This window comes from Camelina sativa, chromosome 20 (genome assembly GCF_030686135.1).
Source record: "Camelina sativa cultivar CO46 ecotype springtype chromosome 20, ASM3068613v1".
Taxonomy (NCBI): Eukaryota; Viridiplantae; Streptophyta; class Magnoliopsida; order Brassicales; family Brassicaceae; genus Camelina; species Camelina sativa.
Window position 1 is genome coordinate 21,152,749 of NC_141899.1, and position 20,909 is coordinate 21,173,657.

Below are 20,909 nucleotides of genomic sequence, written 5' to 3' on the forward strand. Positions count from 1 at the left end.
GATTTGGTCAAGCTTGATTGTTGTAGATCTCTTCTAGGCTAGATGTTCTTAAGGCTGATCTTGAACTGAGAGGTTAGGATCTGATTTCAAGCTCCTTAGCATCACACCAATGTTTAAGAAGCATAGATAAGGCTAGATCTAGAGCTTACCATTAGGCTTGCTAAGAGATTAGAGGTCTTGTTTGGTTTGAGATGTATTGCTTAATGCCTGCTTGTGTAGATTCTTTACTGTGTGAGAACAAGTCTAGAATTGCATAGGTTTGATTGTTTCTTGACCATGAGAGTGGGAGAAACTTGTCTTAGATTTATATGTCTAGAGGTTAGCTCAAAGTTTGCTTGAGATTTGTTGACCAAGTTAGATAACCACAATGATTAGTTCTTCCCATGAATCCATCCTCAGGAACCTTCTTTGTTTATTGATTTTAAAGTCTTAGTCTTGTAGCTTGCTTGTTGTTTGATTGGTTTTAGTATTGCTCTGTTTTTGTTGTGTTGCTCTGTGTTCCGGATTTAGCCAACTCGACCTACACTCGGTCGAGTGCTTGCTCGAGTTCATCCCCAGAACTCTGGTTTATGATTTGTGATTGTCTTGTTTCATTCCTGTTTCATTCCAGTTGCATACATTTAGCTTTTAGTTCATTAATTGTCTTGCATTAGTTCATTAGTAGTAGTTTCTATTTCTGTTCTTGCTTCATTACAGTTTCAATCATTCAGTTTCATTTGCATTTAGTTCTTGGTTCTTGTAGTTTACTTTTTGCATCTTTACATTTCCATCTTAGGATTGTTAGTGACAAACAATCATTACATTTGTCTTAACTTAGATTCATATGCACATCTTATCTGTTCACAAACACTCATTTAGGATTGATACCTCTTGTACTGCAATAGCATAAGGGGAATTGAAACACCCATCCATCATTCCATTCATATATCATCATTGCATACATCCACCATCATTCACCACACAAATAAGCTTGTTTCAATTTGGTTCAGAAGTTACTGAAAGTATCCTGCAATTCTTTCACTCAGCTTTTCTACCGTCAGCTGTAAATGCAACCATTCTTGCATCAATTCCCAAGACCCCTGGAGCTTCTCTTATCTCGGACTTTCGGCCTATATCCTGTTTAAACACCCTTTACAAGGTCATTTCCAAGATTCTTGTATCACGGCTCAAGCCAGCTCTCCCAGACCTCATTCAAAAAAACCAAACTGCATTTATAAAAGGAAGGTTATTAGTAGAGAATACTTTGTTGGCAGCAGACTTGGTTAATGGATATCATCACCAGCAAGGCCCCAAACGTATAGCTATCAAAGTTGACATTGCAAAAGCTTTTGACACGGTTAGATGAGAGTTTATATTTAGTTGTCTACGTGGTATAGAGGTGCCTGAACTATACCTGTGGTGGCTTAAGGCGTGTGTCTGCACACCATCCTTCTCTGTGGGATTCAATGGGAGCGTCCATGGTTACTTTAAAGGATGCAGGGGACTGCACCAGGGAGACCCTATCTCGCCTTATCTCTTTGTTCTAGTTATGAACTGCCTCTCAGTCATGCTGGACAAAGCGGCTGAGGAAGGAAAATTTAACTACCATTATCAGTGCAAGAGACTAAAGCTAACGCATCTATGTTTTGCTGATGACCTTTTGATATTTGTAGATGGCTCGCTCTCTTCTGTGGAAAGTGTCCTCCAAGTTCTGAAGTTGTTTGAAGAAGTCTCTGGACTAGCCATTAGTTTACCGAAGACAAGTTTCTATACGTCTGGTCTCAACCAACCTGAAATTGACCAAATAAAGTTAGTTTCAGGGATTAGTCATGGACAACTACCTATTCGCTACTTGGGAGTCCCACTATGTGTTGGAACTACACTTTTGACAACATGGCTTTAGCCAACTTTCCGGTGACTTGTCCGGTGACGTCCGTCATCGGAATGACCGGTTTAAGGACTCTTTGGATTCCTTGTAATGAGCACTATAACATAGTGTAGTTACTTGTCAAAAACGAAGTTATAATGAATGAGAAATTAATCTCCAAAGTGGTTAGCTTGAAAGCTTATAACTAGTATTATGGGATGAGGAAATTACGTTGCATGGACCGGACTTGGTTTAATATTTTGGAGTAAATTTATTTGCAACTTATATTACATTTCATGTTACGTAAGTTGCTTATAATATTCAAAATTTTATTTGCAAAGTCAAATCGAGTTTGTTGTGTTTAAAACAAACAAAGTCGAAGCCTTATAACCTCAAACGGAAGAATAAGTCGCTCCGGAGATCTCGCCAACGTGTGAGACTTCGATCGCATCTCTCCACTCCTCAACTTCCCGAGATATCAGTCCACGAGCCCAGATTTTGTGGAGAGCATCTCATCCTCCTCTCCATATAAATACATAGCTCTCTCGTTTCATTATCTTGACGCTTGCGGAGAAGCAAAACACTCTGAAACAAAAAACCAACTCTCTCTCACTCCTCTTTCTCTCACTACAAAAAAACGTAAGTGTTATCATCAAGAGTGTATCGTTTGCGCCAACGTTCGTTTGAGTCCGTAGTCAAGTGTTTTGACACGGTCTCGTCTCGGTTGTATCCTGGGATCCATGTACTCACTAAACCGCCACACTGCGGGAGCTACTTTGGGTTAAGGAAAGAGATCGTATCTCGCCTCCGAGAATCTACTTCTACTCCTTTCTTCTATCGTTTTACATAGGTGTTATAATCGTTATCTCATATTTGGATTTTCGCGGTCCTACAGTCTTAACCCAAAGTAAAGATTCGTTTTCTACACATAGTTTAAAACGGATCTTACGACGCGAACAGTTGATAACGATTAATGCCATAGTGTAAGCGATGTTTGAACGTTTTATGTGAAGGCCTTTGGGTGTGTTTCGCAAAAACGCTTCAAGATTCTCGAGATTTCAAAAACAGTTTCCATGAAGACCATGCATGTGGTAGTTTCGTGAAACAGTTTTTTCGAGCAATCAAAATTTTTTTTTCTACGATAGCTTTAGTGCAACGTACTATAATAGCTATCTACAGAAAATAATTAATTTTTAGCAAATTAAATTAATTTAATTATTCAATTATTTAATTGCTAACTATTGATTAATAATTATATTTGTTCACAAATATTGACATATTTTTGTCTTTTATGAACAGATGACTAACGGTGTTGAAAACAACAACAACAACGGAGGTGCTGAGGAACTTCGTGAGTCGACAACCCGACCCGGGAATGGTCCACCACCTGCTCCTCTCCTTCCGACCGAGCTGAAACCGAGCATCCCGAGCTCTGCAGTGACGCCCAACAAGTTTGATGGCACAAACTTTGAATCGTGGCAACAAAAGATGCACTTCTTCTTGTGTACACTCAACCTGCAGAAGTTTCTCACCGAGGATGCTCCGTTACTGCCTCTTGATAACAACGACGTGCATGCGAATGCAAGTGTTGATGCATGGCATCACTCGGACTACTTGTGCAAAAATGCCATCCTTGTGCACATGGAGGAAAAGCTGTTCAAGGTGTTTAACAAAGCACTAACCTCCAAGGTTCTCTGGAATCTTCTAGAAACCAAGTACAAAGTCTACAATGTGGGCTCAGGGAAACACGCCACAAGGGAGTTTCTCAACTACCATATGGTGGATTCTAGGCCCATAATGGACCAGGTACATGAGCTTCAAGTGCTTGCACAACAGTTAGCTGATGAAGGAATGAACATATGTGAGACTTTCACGGTGAATTGCTTCATTGAGAAGCTACCTCCAAGTTGGAGCGACTTCAAGCACTATCTAGATCACAAGCAGAAGCCAATCACCTTGCTCAACCTAATCTCAAGGCTGCAAAACCAATCAACTGAACGTGACAACGCTGTGTCCGTCATTGATGAGAATGCTAATATGGCTGAGTATAGGAGAAAAGGGAAAGCTAAGGTTGTCTACGGCAACAAAGGAGCTTCACCAAAAAAGGCTGTTCCAGGCAAGACGGCACCTCAGTCCTCCACGTTCTTCAAGAAGCAAGGTGGGGCTAAGAAGTTTGCTGGAAAGTGCAGCCACTGTGGCAAGAAAGGTCACAAAAGCGCTGAATGTCACAGCAAAGACAAGGGTAAAAATCAAGCCAATTTGACTGAAGAAGACTTGTGTGCGGTCGTCACGGAAGCAAATGTGGTGATGAACAATGAGAACCCAAGGGAGTGGTGGTACGACACTGGAGCCACTACCCACATCTGCATTCACAGAGACATGTTCAGCACTTATCAGAAATCCAAGTCTGGTGAGAATCTGATGATGGGCAATGTGTCTCACTCCAAGATCGTTGGAACCGGAAAAGTGGTCTTGAAGATGACTTCTGGAATGGCCGTCACGCTCCACAACGTGAAGCATGTTCCAGACATGAGGAAGAATCTAGTCTCTGGGACCCTATTGAGCAAGCATGGCTTTGCTGCTAACCTTGCGTCCGATCAGATGACTCTGAGGAAGAATGGTGTCTTTATTGGCAAAGGTTTTGTTAAGGGAGGACTTGTTAAGCTGTGTGTTGCAACAATCCTTAAGAAAAATGATGTAGCTTCTACTTCTGTTTCAAACAATTCCATGAATAAAAATTCAGTTGCTTATTTGGTTGAGTCTTCTAATTTATGGCATGAACGATTAGGACATGTGAATTATAAATCTATGCAAAGATTAATTAATTTGAACCTAATCCCCAAATGCAAAATAAGCAAAGAAAAATGTGAAGTATGCGTTCAAGCGAAACTCACAAAAACACCATCACCTCGTGTTGAAAGAGCAACCCAACCTCTAGAATTAATACACACAGATTTGTGCGATTTAAAATACGTACAATCTAGAGGCGGTAAAAAGTATTTTGTTACTTTCATAGATGATTGTACAAAATATTGCTACGTCTACTTGTTACGTAGTAAAGACGAGGTCTTGGAGAAATTCAAAGAATATAAAACCGAAGTTGAAAATCAACTCTCAAAAACTATCAAGGTAGTAAGAAGTGATAGAGGAGGCGAGTATGATGGACCTTTTAATGACTTTTGTCAAGAAAATGGTATTATACATCAAACTACTGCTCCCTATTCACCGGAATCTAACGGAGTTGCGGAACGAAAAAACCGAACTCTGAAAGAAATGATGAATGCAATGTTGCAGGAATCGGGGTTACCACAGAATCTGTGGGGGGAAGCTTTGCTTACCACAAACCTCATTCTGAATAAAATACCGCACAAAACAACCGGCGATACGCCTTATCAACTTTGGAAAGGAAATGTACCATCGTACAAATACCTAAAAGTGTGGGAGTGCCTCGCTAAAGTCGCAGTGCCACCTCCAAAGAAGGTTACTGTCGGACCTAAAACCGTTGATTGTATTTTTATTGGATATGCACACAACAGTAGTGCTTATCGGTTTCTGGTTCACAAATCAGATATTCCGAATATTCATGTTAATACAATAATGGAATCAAGAAATGCTTCTTTCTTTGAAAATATTTTCCCGTGTAAGGATACACAAAATCTGAAACGCACTTGGGAAGAGAGAGATGCAATCACCACTACTAATGAGGCCAGTACCTCTGGTACCTCGGTAAAACAAGTAGAAAAAGAACCTAGACGTAGCAAACGAGCTCGCCAGGGAAAAACTTACGGTGAAGATTTCTTGATGGTTCTTCTTGCAGAGAACGAACCAAGAACATATAATGAAGCCATGACTACACCCAACGCTCCTCTATGGAAGGAAGCCGTTAATAGCGAGATCAACTCCATTATGCAAAATCATACATGGGAGATAGTTGAACTACCTGAAGGGTTTAAACCACTAGGGTGTAAATGGATCTTCAGAACAAAATTAAAAACCGATGGCTCTATTGATAAGTACAAAGCTAGACTTGTGGTGCAAGGATTCCGACAAAAAGAAGGTCTGGATTTCTTTGACACCTATTCTCCTGTAACGAGAATAACATCAATCAGAATGCTAATCGGGATTGCAGCGTTAAGAGACCTGGAAATCCATCAAATGGATGTAAAAACCGCCTTTCTAAATGGTGATTTAGAAGAGGAAATTTATATGAAACAACCCGAAGGGTTTGTTGCTCCAGGACAAGAAAATAAAGTCTGTAGACTGGTGAAGTCGTTGTATGGACTTAAACAAGCTCCAAAACAATGGCATGAAAAATTTGACAATGTAATGATGTCAAATGGTTTCAAGATAAATGAATGTGATAAGTGCATATACATTAAAACTACTCCTAGTGGGTATGTTTTGTTATGTTTGTACGTTGATGACATGCTCATCATTGGTAGCAATAAAAACATAATCCAACAAACCAAAAATATGCTTCATGGTCAATTTGACATGAAAGATATGGGTTTAGCGGATGTCATTCTAGGGATTAAAATCACTAGAACCGCTGACGGAATTATTCTGTCACAGGCACATTATGCTGAAAAGATACTTGAGCGGTTTAAAAACTACTCAAAAGGAAAAGCAAAAACTCCTGTAGATCATGAACTTCACTTGACCAAAAACACGGGTGAAGCGGTGTCACAGATAGAGTATGCTAGGGTGATCGGAAGTCTCATGTACTTATCAAATTGTACAAGACCCGATCTCGCGCACGCAGTCAACGTTCTAAGTCGTTACACCAGTAATCCAGGTCATAAACACTGGCAAGCCATAAGAAGAGTATTAAATTACATGAGATACACAAAAACTTATGGGCTGCACTATGGTAAAGAACCAGCAGTTTTAGAAGGGTACAGTGACGCCAATTGGATAGCTGATTCCAAAAACTCAAAATCCACAAGTGGATATGTCTTTACTTTAGGAGGTGCAGCAGTATCATGGAAATCTGCGAAACAGACTCTAACGGCTGGATCAACCATGGAGTCGGAGTTTATAGCTTTAGATAAAGCCGCAGAAGAAGCAGACTGGCTTCGTAATTTTTTGGAAGATATTCCGATGTGGGAAAAACCTGTGTCGGCATTACGTGTACACTACGATAGCCAATCGGCTATTGCCCGAGCACACAATACTCACTACAATGGCAAGAACCGTCATATTAGAAGACGTCATAAGACCATTAGAAACTTGATCACTACTGGTGTAATTACAGTAGACTACATAAATACAGTTTTTAATCTTGCGGACCCCTTTACTAAAGGGCTAGCTAGAGATCAAGTTGTAAAATCATCAAGAGGAATGGGTCTAAAGCCTACATTCTAAGAGGATGTTTGATGGAAACCCCACCTAAATGACTGGAGATCCCAAGAATTAGGTTCAAAGGGAAAACTAAATCAAACAAAATCAATCTGGAGTACTGTATGACTAATAGTCACAGCGCAGTTCCTAAGATGAAAAACAGTACTTCCTGTGTCTTTAAAGGTTAAGCAATGCTTTTAATGATCAAGTCTATAAGCTTTGATATATCAGTGGAGCATTTCCTAAAGGAAAACTTCTTAAAACAAACGCTAATGGCGAATCACCTAGTGAGTGTGAAATGAGGCCGTTTCTAGGAGAATAAAATGTAAGGCTATATTCTCTAACTTCACTCATGAAATCCAGGCATGTTCATGGCCAAAAACGAACACAATAGAGAACTTGGTTCTTCGAGAAAAAGAAGCTGGGTTATACCTGTTGTCTCGGTTTACATAAATATCCGGGTGGTTCAAGACATCATGTTCACCTCCTGGCCAGTAAATCCGACAGATATTAACAATGAGTAGTTCAAGGCTGAAAAATGCTACTATCTCAGACACAGTTATTTTTCGCATACACTCTTGAAAGTCGAGTATGTCTAGTCAGTCTAGTCTTTTATTTTTTATTGAGTCAGTAAAATCTTCCTATGTTTAGGGTAAATTCTATTCATGTGGGGGATTGTTGGAACTACACTTTTGACAACATGGCTTTAGCCAACTTTCCGGTGACTTGTCCGGTGACGTCCGTCATCGGAATGACCGGTTTAAGGACTCTTTGGATTCCTTGTAATGAGCACTATGACATAGTGTAGTTACTTGTCAAAAACGAAGTTATAATGAATGAGAAATTAATCTCCAAAGTGGTTAGCTTGAAAGCTTATAACTAGTATTATGGGATGAGGAAATTACGTTGCATGGACCGGACTTGGTTTAATATTTTGGAGTAAATTTATTTGCAACTTATATTACATTTCATGTTACGTATGTTGCTTATAATATTCAAAATTTTATTTGCAAAGTCAAATCGAGTTTGTTGTGTTTAAAACAAACAAAGTCGAAGCCTTATCAACTCAAACGGAAGAATAAGTCGCTCCGGAGATCTCGCCAACGTGTGAGACTTCGATCGCATCTCTCCACTCCTCAACTTCCCGAGATATCAGTCCACGAGCCCAGATTTTGTGGAGAGCATCTCATCCTCCTCTCCATATAAATACATAGCTCTCTCGTTTCATTATCTTGACGCTTGCGGAGAAGCAAAACACTCTGAAACAAAAAACCAACTCTCTCTCACTCCTCTTTCTCTCACTACAAAAAAACGTAAGTGTTATCGTCAAGAGTGTATCGTTTGCGCCAACGTTCGTTTGAGTCCGTAGTCAAGTGTTGTGACACGGTCTCGTCTCGGTTGTATCCTGGGATCCATGTACTCACTAAACCGCCACACTGCGGGAGCTACTTTGGGTTAAGGAAAGAGATCGTATCTCGCCTCCGAGAATCTACTTCTACTCCTTTCTTCTATCGTTTTACATAGGTGTTATAATCGTTATCTCATATTTGGATTTTCGCGGTCCTACACTATGTACTAAGAAACTTACGCTGCTTGACTGTGCTCCACTTATCCAGAAAGTAAAAACAAAGCTCAATGGTTGGTCCACAAAGTCTCTATCTTTTGCAGGTAGGCTCCAATTACTCAACACTGTCATCGCTGGCATCTCAAATTTTTGGTGTTCAGCCCTGGTCCTGCCAAAGAAGTGCATTGACACCTTGAACTCCCTTTGTGGTGCGTTCTTGTGGAAAGGAACAACTGAGGGTCATCACTCAGCGAGAGTAGCCTGGAGTACTGTGACAAATGCGAAATCGGAGGGAGGGTTAGGGATAAGAGACTTAAGGAGGTGGAACAAAGCTTGTATACTAAAACTTATCTGGATGCTATTCTTCCGGTCGGGGTCAATTTGGGTAGCTTGGTTCAAGGATGCAGTTCTCTCAAGGAACCTAAGCAGTTTCTGGACAAGAAAACCAAACAGTAAGTTCTCTTGGTTAGCAAATAAGCTTCTCAAAGTGCGAGAAGATACTTACCCGTGGATAAAGATGAAAGTGGGAAATGGGAGAAGCTGTCGCTTCTGGACTGATCACTGGTGCAATCTGGGACAAATGTCTAGTTTTTTACTCTCAGAAAGGTCCTTAGGGATTCTCCGAGGGTCTACTCTGGCGGACTTATGGAGGCAAGGTGTCTGGCGATTACCGGCTGCAAGATCGGAAATTCAAGTGAGTTATCAAATAGAACTTTCGGCAATATGCATATTAGAGGAAGACGACTCATATACCTGGTGGATAGACGATCGCTTGAAGAACAAGCATTCCACGGGAACAATCTACAAGGCGTTAGGGGAAGATTTACCAACTGTCCCATGGTACAGGATTGTCTGGACTGCAGGAGGAATACCGAAGCACAACTTCCTCACCTGGTTAGTTATGTTGAATAGGTTCCCCACCCGCGACCGTCTAATTCAATGGGGACTGCAGGTTGATCCGATCTGCTTGCTTTGCGCATCTGCTGCTGAATCTCGTGACCATCTCTTCTACTACTACCCCTTCAGCTGGTCGATATGGAGCAAGATCTCTCGCCGTTGCAACTTCAACTCGCCACCATCATGGTCCGGAACAATAACTAATCTCATCAACTTCACAGGCTCTCACGAATCAAAAAAGCCTACTTCTTCTTGCCTGGCAGGCCACGATCTACTCTCTTTGGACTGAACGGAATCATAGACTACATCGAAACTGTTTCAAGCAAGGTGATCATCTTCTGCAACAAATTGATCGGCAAGTAAGGAACAGAGCCCTCAGTTTTCGTGATTCGTACCTGTCTCTCACTTCTAACCTGCTTCTTCTCTGGTTTGCCGGATCGCACTCTAGAGGTTAAACTCGATAAACCTAATTTTTGGATCTCTCTGAGAACTCGAGAATTCTCTCATCATTGAATGTTGGTATAGCAAGGTGGTTTGAAACGTTTTAATTGCCAATTGTCTATCTGGTTCTTTTCCAACTAGCTGGTTAATTTCTGGTCAGATTTGGTTCCTTTCTAATGGGTTTTAGTTTTAATGGGTTATGTAATATTTTAGTTGGGCTTCCAACATTGGGCTTCTTAGCTCTGTAAAACATTTTCTTTTCAGTATTTTATTTGAATGCCCTTTAAAAAAAAAAAAAAAAAAAAAAAATAAGAATGAGAAACGAATCGTTTATGTTATAACAGCAAAGCCTCCATTGCAGTTAGAGTCTTTGACTTTCTCTTCTTCTTTTCGGTTTATTCAGCAATCCCAAACCGGAGATAACCGCCTGCTTCAATTACCCATAACCCAGTCAAACCAACTGAACCACTGAAATTGAATCAGAACCAATAACCACAACAGTCAAACAAATCAGAATTTGGAATCCCGGACTTATTTGGCCACTTCAGAAGAGTTGGTTCCTCTTCACTATGTTCCTCAGTGAGTTTAGTTGGAATATTACAGTGCGGTGGCTTGGGCAAGTGGGATTCGGAAAGGACAAGGTTAAAGGAATGTATAAGTTTAGTAAATATTTATTTTGATCCCTGGGAAAGACCCTTTGCTCGATTTGTGTGTTGTTGAATCATTTGTCAAAAAGAAAATATTTCTAACTTACACTGAAAAATAAATAATTAGATTCTCCCCAAATCCAGAATTGCTTTTCTTAGAAGATTCAACACACAAACAAAGACTAATAACTTGTAAGAGTTCTCTTAGCTAACCTCAGAGAGTAACATGCAACATTATCTAACTATACTATCTGCAACTACTGCATTTACACACCAACAAAAAGAAAAAGAGAGTTCAAGATACAAAGAACTCATCTTTTGGAGACTATCACTAATATCAACATCGACATTGACACGACGATCTTGAACCCTGAAGTATCCCAGAAGTTTGGTTTCTCCCCTGAAACCGATTCATTCAGCTGTTTTCCTGTAATCTGATCTCTTAGCTCTTTGATTGCCTTGTCTCGCCTCTCCCCTGCCTGCGTTTCATTCATCAATCATACAAATTAACCATTTGTGGTTTTCTCATAAACATAGCAAAGCCACAATCAATCAATCTTGGACTTTATTTACCCTCTGTAGCTTTCTTGTCTGGCTACGAGCTTCTTGCAGACAAAACTCCAGTTTTAGTACCTTCTTCTTCAACTCTTGATCTGCTCTTCTTTGTCTCTCCAGCTGAAAATGGTCATTTCATCAGTCAAAGATTGAAAATTTTCAGACAATAAGCGAAAACCCCAACAGAACACAAGAATAAGGATAGTTATAGATGCTGAACCTGGGATTCAAGTTCCTTAGTCTTGAGTTTCCAATGAGCTGACATTAACTTTACGTCATCTTTTAGTTTAGCAATCTCTTCGTCTTTTACCGCCAGTAACTTGTTCATTCTCTCAAAGTTCTTCGGAGAAACCTCTTCTAGAAGTTTCCTGAGCTCACATTCTGTGCCTTTCCCAGACTTTGCAACAGCTTCAGTTATCTCATGCTCGATTCTCATAACTTCCTCTCTCAGCTGTTTTTGAGAAAACTCTCTTGTCCTCAAATCTCTCTGAAGGTTATCAAGCTGGTGACCGAGCTCAGTTACACGGTCTTCGTGTTCTCTTAGAGAACGTGTTTTGTCGTCAAGTTGTTCTTTTAGCACTGAGCATTGAAGCTCTGCGGATTGAGCAGCAGCAGCGCTTGTTTCTGCTATTTCCTTTGTTAAAGCTAGCTGTGATCTCAGATCGTCTACTTCTTCAAGAAACTTTTTTCCCAAAATAAGATTAAAAATGCATAAGAGAAGCAATCTTAGTATGATGAATAATACATTCCCTAATACTTCAATGATTCACAAATTATGCTGGCTAAGTGACTTAAGCCATTTTATGTTCAAACCCTTCATCAGGTCAAGAATTAAAAAACCATTCAGAAAAGCTAAGCAGCTATGCAAACAAATCTATTACCGATAGAAACTCCTAAGTACGTGCATTGAGTGCTAAAGTAATGCTTCTGGTGTTGAATAGATTGAACCCTTTTGATCAGTAACTGAAACTTAACAGCTTTACAAACAACAATATCACCCATTTTCACATCTCAGATTCTACATTTTGAAACATTAGAAATGAGAACTAAACCCAAATTGACCAAGTTAAGATTCCAAAATCATTAAGGAACTCTTTTTGAAAAGGTCTTGATTCATTGCAACATTTATTATAATAAATTTGAGACTGAACTTAGTCAACCTTTTCCACACTCAGCTTCATCTACTTTACCTAAAAGATCTAAAAGGGGCATTGATCGATCCAATAGTAACCGAAAAGTAATGATTACTTCAAAAAGTTGAGATTAAGTACCACTTTCTCAAAGACTAACCTTTTCAGATACAATATCAAATTTGGAGTCTTAAGTTAAAAAAGGGTTTAGAGAAACAATAAACAAACCTTTTCAGCAGCAGAAGTTGAAGCTTCAAGCTCACAGTTTCTATCTTCCAATCTCTTCTGCAATTTACAGATCTCCATTTCCATGTTCTTAGCTCTCTTCTCTGCTTCCTAGAGAAAACAAAATCACAAAAAAAACAAATCATTTATAAAAAAGCCAAAATTGAAAACTGGAGTTTTGACCCTACCAAAGCAGTAACAAATCAATAAGAGAATCAAACACAATGAACAGTGAGAAGAAGATTTAGATTTTTTTAAAAGGGACTTACTTTTCTACAAAGGCTTTCTTTAACAAAATAGTGTTCTTGAGAAACCAAACGACCTCTCACTTGCTTCAGCTCAGCTGCCATAGACACAACGTTCCTCCGAAAGCTCTCTTTTTTCCCATCCAAATCTTTCAGAAGCGGATCCACCGTCGTTTTGACGGAATCTGACATCAGGGTCTTGTCCAATTCCTCATAAAACTCTGAATCTGTTTCAAGTAGGTGTATTCAGATCAAATCTCAGAACTTTGTAAGTTAAAAATAATAATAATAATAATTCAATGCATGTTACAAACTTAAACCATTTAAGAACTTTTAATGAAACAAAAAAGAAAAATTGAAATAGTATATTCTTGAGACAATTAAGGATGTAGAAGTAAAAGAAAAGTATCAAAGAGGGAGACTTTAGGAGGTCAAATGAAGCAGAGACTTCTGGGTTTTTGTTGCTCGAAGTGTATGAGGAAACCAAAGTGATCATATTAATGTTATTCTTGCGTGACAGAAGGAGAGAGAAAAATGAAACACGTAAAGGAAGCTGATACACACAGTCAATGAATTATTTTGGCTTATTTGATGGAGAGAGAGAGAGAGATATGTACATCTGTAATAAGAAAGAAAATAATAAAACTTGATTATCCCTTTATTTTTTCACTAATTATGGGTTTAAGAATTTATTGTTTTATGACATAAAAGGGCTTTGATAATACTCAGAAATTAATAAAAAGGGAGTATATTAATTATAATTTTACAAATTAATAAAAGAGAGTAGTTTACAGTTTATATATAAAATCCAAGAGTCAATTTAGTGGAGAATAAATATGCATGTCCACTATACTTTAATTTTGATTTTTGTTAATTTGACTACTACAATTGAAAAAGGTGGTAGTAGTAGTACCCACAAATATGGTTCAACTTTATACACAGAACAATAATTTGGAATATTAAAATAGTTGATTGGTTGGATTATTGTAAGAGGTGGCTGCATTCATGGGACGATGTCGACATAAGAGACAAATAGAGAGACGGAGAAACCCGTGGAAAGGGGAGAGTGATCTTAGGTTCGGATACGTTCAGCTTTCGAACCAAACCAGTTTCAGATCAAAGACAACAACATATAAGCCGTTTTTTGTGGGCATACATGTACAAAGGATAAGAAAAATGAGTTTAGAGTTCACTCTTAACGATGACAAGTGATACAACTAGGGTACGATCGAAAAGAATCAAAGTAAATAAATATTTGTACATGATTACTTTATGCTCGTCTATTATTGTTCCCATGAATTTAGAGCTTATCACTAAAATAAGTGGTTCATAAGACTTTTTCTTTATTTGCGGTTTGCTATAATACAGAGGAAAAAAGAACATTCCTCTATGCATTTTTATCCTATGCAATTTTTCTTCATTCTTCTCACTTTTTAAGGTCTTGTAGTGAATTACGTAGTTCTAAACAAATTAATTAAACCTAAATCGAACCAAAAAAAAACTAAACCAGAATTCTAAAATATCTGAATGAATTATAAATTTCAAATCGAAACCGAACCACTATATTTCAGGTGAAGAACTCATCAAATATTTCAAGCATCCCCATATTCTCGAGTAGACTTCTATATGCAAAACGGGTTGGATGAACTTTGATATGAGAGATCGGCTTAAGAGCTTTCTTGTCATTTGCGGTCCAAGGAGATATGGGTGCACTTGGAGCTTCTTCACTTGTGTTTGCTGACCTTTGACGCTTACCGCTGGTATTAGAGCCTCCCGCCATTGCACCTTTTAAACATTCAAGATCAATGGAATTTTTTTAAAAACTTAAGTCTCAAATTGTCACAAAATAAACAAATGAGGCACAATGGAGCTAACTCAACCAATGACCATTTCAAACATTCACACTAAGAAACAAGAAACCACAACTTCAAACCACGCTTCACAACTCATTCATATGCTCAAAATTATTCAAAATTCTCAACTTGAAAAATTGGTAAACTTGTCAATAATTATTTCTTTTGTTTACTAAGCTGCAGGTTTCAGTTTTGGTTTCTAAGCTGCAAGGTTTGGTTTGAGAAATTGCATACGAAAAGCTTATTACTAAAATAGTGGTTATAAAAACTTTTTCTTCATTTGTTGTGTAGTTTTCAGTTTGTAGGGTCAAGGTCTTGTATAAATTACTTAGTTTTGAGCAAATTCAACTACCCAAATTGAAATGAGAGAAACCGAACCAAAAGTTTTAAACCCAACATTTAAATAGAATCTGAATTCCAAAACCAAACCAAGCCTAATTTTCAAATATTCAAACAGATCATAAACTTCATAATTTCAAAAGAACCAGATTCGAACCAAATCAATACAATAAAACTAGAATCTGCTCTTCTGACACATAAGCCTCAACATTGAAGTTGGTGTTGACAACTCAGAAAAAATCAGTAGCCTATCAAAGTAAAACAATTAATACATGTCAGCAACATAAGGAAGTTGTGATTGACGTGTTTTGATAATGAGAAGTGTTAATGGGTCGCAGAATTGGTCAAAGCCCAAAAGAAGTATGTTGTGTTAATCATAATAGCTACTATTTTGCTATCTAGCATATATGCAAATTTTGGAGTGAGATTTACGGCTCATCAAGTAAAACTATAGCTATGGAAAAGATATGGTAATTAAAAGAGTTGTTGGAGATAATCTGGATCATGTTAAAGTAATTTGCTGAATCACCATAAATTTCTTCAATAAAAAATACAAATTTGAAGTAAAAGTAAATTTTTCTGGAGAGTTATGGTGTTTTCTTTGGACAACATAATCATTTTTGTTATAACATATTTTGTCTTTAAACTTATTTGGTTGTTTATATAATCATTTTTTTAGTTAATACGTTATTAATATGATTTTTCCGGAAAGAAAATCATTTTTTTTTTCAAAAATCTCTATACAAAACAAATAACTCAAACCAATATATATTAATCCGGAAAGAAAATCATTTTTTAAGAGAAAATTAAGCTAAGAATTTATTTAAATCTTTATAATGATAAATATATATTAATTCAGTTATTTACAATATGAACTATTAACTAAAATAAAAGTAAAAATAAGTAACTTGTGATGGAACTTAGTTGACTGATATTTTGGTTTTCTTTATGGATAAGACTTAAAACATTGTTTAGAATAATAAAATAAGATTTTTTTTTTGTTTTCTTAAATTAAAATAAATTTTCACTAAAAGAAGATACAAGAAAAAAAATTCATAATCTTGTGTTTTTGCTAAGAGGATGTCATTCAAGTGGCTACCTTATAAATATTAAAATGCATAAAGTATAAAATAAAATTTGAACAAAATCAGAATACTAAATTCCAATTTTTATAAGACCTTTAAATGCTCAATCTTATTTATCTCAAACTACAATTAATTATTAAAAATAGTTGTATACCAATAAGTTTAAACAAATTAAGAAAAAATTACAAACAATGTACAAAAACACAACAAAATAGTAATAAAAAAAAAATCAACCCTGCAGCATAGTGCGTGTACTATCCTAGGAAAAATAAAGTAGATAAATCGGTCGTACTACAGAGGAGAAGAGATCATGTCTCTACAAAGTTTCGGACAGAGCTAGATCTTAGCAAACCTGAACCTACAAACTCTAATATTCATTTATCCAAAAACATATTTTCTAGAAAAATATATGTACTCTTTTGGCATTATTTATTTATGACACCAATATACGAATTTTAATTTGACAGAATAATAGAGATTTTATTTACATTTGCATATTAACAATAAAAAAACCAACCCTGATATGATGGGAATTTCTGTCTATACAAACAAGGAGTGCCAATTTAGATATGTACCCTAATACATTGCAAATTTCATACATGTACATGTACTCACAAAATTGAGCCAATTATAAAGTCCATGTTAACGGATTTAAGTCAACTGTTAGAGATGCTGACTCAGAATACACATGTGTATTGACGCTGTTTTGTAATATTTTTTCGCAAAAATTTATGGAATATACACTCTGGTGGTTCGAACCCAAGATCTCATACATATTCAGCGTGGGACTTAACCAATTGATCCCACAACAATACTCGACAGTATGTTACCAATTTATCCTCATAAACCTAATGCTGCATCCATCGAAATAAAAACAAATTGTGAGAAATCCATACTCACGTGGGTCGAACCCGTGTACTCAGATATAATTAGCGTAAGATATAACCAATTATATGATACAAATTTATCTTTATAAACCTTAAATAGATCTAAGTCCCAATTAAATGAAATATTTATATTTATATTTATAAATTAAATATAACTGAGAATTAAATATAAATTTATAAATTTATATTGAATTCTCAGTTATAAATTATAAAATAAATATAAATATAAATTATAAATTAAATATAAATTAAATTATATTTAGTTTATAAATTTATATTTAATTCTCAGTTATAAATTATAAATTTATTATTTAAATATAAATTTATAAATTTATCAGTTATACAAATTTATCTTTATATTCTCAGTTATATTTAATTTATAAATATAAATATAAATATTTCATTTAATTGGGACTTAGATCTATTTAAGGTTTATAAAGATAATTTTGTATCATATAATCGAGTATTGTTGTGGGATCAACTGGTTATGTCCTATGCTAATTATATCTGAGTAGGTTCGATCCATGGGAGTGTGGATTTCTCACAATTTTTTTTCGATTTCGATGGATGCCACGTTAGGTTTCTAAGGATAAATTTGTAACATACTATTGAGTATTGTTGTGGGATCAACTGGTTAAGTCCCACGCTGAATATATATGAGATCCTGGGTTCGAACCACCATAGTGTGGATATTTTACAATTTTTTGCGAAAAAATATTACAAAACGACGCCGTTTTGTGTTTTCAATGCCACATCAATACACACGTGGATTATGAGTCAGCATCTCTAGCAGTTGACTTAAATCCGTTAACGTGGACTTTGTAATTGGCTCAATTTTGTGAGTACAGGTATGAAATTTGCAATGTATTAGGGTACATGTCTAAATTGACACTCCTTGTTTGTACACGCAGTAATTTGCACTTTCGGAGTGTGTACGGTATAAAATAGCTCTTTTCCCATTATATGATTACTAGGATAGTACCCGCGCCACGCCGCGGGGTTGTTTCATATATATATATATATATCTTTTTAATTATTTTAAGATAATTTTTGTATGGTGTTTGTAATTAAAAATTATTATATGAAACTATTTTTATAATATTTTTTATTGGTAATATTTTGTTATAGGTTTTTGCTATTATTTATTTCTTGTTATTTTTTATTTTATTATTGTAATGAAATTATAGACTAAAATCAATTTTGTTTTTACTTGCATTATGATGCATTGGAACACCATTGTAAGTGTTAGCTTTCTCATCATAGCTCATAAAACCTATGAACTATTATAATCAATCCTAAATTTCAAAATATAGCAACATGTATAGGAAGAAATTTAAACAGCGCTTCCTTACATAGGCAATGAGCACAAATCACTGTTAAAAAGTAACCATACTTGGAATATATATCCTATATGCAAATGCAACAAAAATAAACAAACAACTTGATTAGTTGTATACACATCATACAAAATGGGTATGTGCAATATTTTTTTGTAAGATGTGTTTAAAACTAATCAAGTAAACAATATTTTGGTGTTTCAGTCTCTAACACTTAACAAACTAATGTTATTTACTCTAGAATCATGATCCCTCACGTATGCTTCCCTTGAGAGAATCAAGAAGATTAGTAGCCATATTAGAGAGTTTATACGAAATTGTTTTGAGTAATATTTTTTTGTGAGTCATGAAGAAACTGAAATAAGAAATATATAAATGAGAAGACACTGGTACTCACCTCTATTGCCTTCTCACTAAATTTGGGTTCGAACTCAGTCTTTCTCAAAAACAAACGATGTAATGTTGTAAAAAAAATGATATATATTACTTTATAAAATGATGAATGTATTGTACAGTGATTGTATATGTTTTTTCTCTTATGTTTTAGTATATGTGTATAGCTTTTTAATCTATTTACAGATAATTAATTTGTCTTTATATTGTAATATATATGTGTATATTTTCATCAACTATCACACTTAATAAAACCTTTTATATGTACTTGGAATATACAAATTTAAGATGATTTAAGATTTATAAATTTTTATTTGCTCCCATTTTAGTAGTTTTATTTTACTATTTTATTAGAAATGCATGCATTAATAAATTACACGTTACATATATTAGTTTTACACAGTAAATATATTGTGAAGTCCCTACATATTTACATTTATGAATAATAGTTACGTAAAAGTCCCTGCATATATTTTGTATGCATTTGTATAGTCAATATTTCACGTAATGTTTCCAAACTCTTAACGTCGTCATACCACTTAAACGGTTCGTTACATTTGTCTAAAAATCATATACAGCTTCTAAAGCAAAACATTGCAAAATATTCTAGGCCGGAAAGTGTCTTTATATTGTAATATATATATGTGTATATTTTCATCGACTATCACATTTAATAAAACCTTTTATATGTACTTGGAGTATACAAATTTAAGATGATTTAAGATTTATAAATTTTTATTTGCTCCCATTTTAGTAGTTTTATTTTACTATTTTATTAGAAATGCATGCATTAATAATTACACGTTACATATATTAGTTTTACAGAGTAAATATATTGTAAAGTCCCTACATGTTTACATTTATGAATAATAGTTACGTAAAGTCCCTGCATATATTTTGTATGCATTTGTATAGTCAATATTTCACGTAATGTTTTCAAACTCTTAACGTCGTCATACCACTTAAACGGTTTGTTACATTTGTCTAAAAATCATATACAGCTTCTAAAGCAAAGCATTGCAAAATATTCTAGGCCGGAAAGTGATATGAATACTGTTGGTGTTGGGTTTCGCTCAACACAGGCCCAATAGATAAGCCCACTAAGGCGCAGGTGTCGACCTGGCAATTGGGCCTGACAAAGGCCCAGGAAGAGAGCTCGGGCTCTAGGAGGACGAAGTCAACCAGAGAGGAGTTCGGGATTTTACGGTGATGATCGGGAGCGAGAACACGGGAGGAGATTTCGGAGGAATCTCGTTAAGAATTTAGTTTAAATAATCAGCTTTTGTAAAGTGTTCGAGACAGGTAATTTTAGCAACTCAATACACGAGATCAATACAAAAAGTCCAGTTTGTTGTTCTTCATTGTTCTTGTCGATTTATACCGAAAGTCTGCGCAGATCTTATCTTACAAATTCTCTCTATCAATTGTTAGTTTCTGATTCCAACAAATACCCTTAAATAAACTTTATTATGAGAAGAGAACATTGTGCTTTGTGCATTCCCAAAACTCATGTTAACATGGCAAAACCAAAATTGTTTTCAAGAAAATTAAATTAAAAAGACTAAAACTTTAGCTACAGAAATTAAGAACAAATAATTAAAAAAACAGTTCCATTTCTTTGAATGACCAACTAAATCCACAACAGTGGTCTAGCGCAATATTATGCAAGTGAAGCAATAATTAGGAACAAAACTAATACCAAACAAAATAGGAACAATAGTCTGTGTAAATTATTGCTTAACTTGCATAATTAAATTCCTATTTTGTTTGGTATTAGTTTTGTTCCTAATTATTGCTTAACTTGCATAATATTGCGCTAGACCACTGTTGTGGATTTAGTTGGTCATTCAAAGAAATGGAACTGTTTTACAATAGTCTGTGTAAATTATTGCTTAACTTGCATAATTTAATACCAAACAATAATTACACAGCCTATTTTGTTAGACCATCTTCATTGGTTGATCACTAACAAAATTGCATTTTGAAAAATGTTAAGTTAAGAATTTTATTAAGAAACTTTAAAATTTCATAGGTCCATTGGTTGATCCTAAACTTGGGTTGATTCTAAACTATTACTATTACATGTATGCAAGTATATGTCTCCTTCTTCTCTTCTTCTTTGTCT

At 35.8% G+C, this 20,909-nt stretch overlaps 2 protein-coding genes across 5 annotated transcripts; one reads left to right on the forward strand and one right to left on the reverse strand.

The window, feature by feature from the left end:
• Positions 1-9,267: 9,267 nt before the first annotated feature.
• On the forward strand, positions 9,268-9,936 carry LOC147919254 (uncharacterized). The gene has a single exon (XM_087503906.1). It carries the CDS (start codon positions 9,268-9,270, stop codon positions 9,934-9,936), a length of 669 nt encoding a protein of 222 aa, XP_087360032.1.
• A 902-nt stretch (positions 9,937-10,838) lies between these two features.
• Positions 10,839-13,662, reverse strand: LOC104771152 (nuclear envelope-associated protein 2). 4 transcript variants are annotated; one of them, XM_010495629.3, is made up of 6 exons: positions 13,313-13,538; positions 12,915-13,117; positions 12,649-12,756; positions 11,511-11,972; positions 11,309-11,410; positions 10,839-11,214 (listed from the first exon to the last, which is right to left on the reverse strand). In XM_010495629.3, exons 2-6 carry the CDS (start codon positions 13,080-13,082, stop codon positions 11,047-11,049), a joined length of 1,008 nt encoding a protein of 335 aa, XP_010493931.1. In that variant the 5' UTR covers positions 13,083-13,117; positions 13,313-13,538; the 3' UTR covers positions 10,839-11,046. The 4 variants fall into 4 exon arrangements, with proteins under 4 accessions (XP_010493931.1, XP_087362049.1, XP_087362048.1 ...); XM_087505923.1 differs by having other exon boundaries at positions 13,339-13,483; XM_087505922.1 differs by having other exon boundaries at positions 13,211-13,366.
• Positions 13,663-20,909: the final 7,247 nt, after the last annotated feature.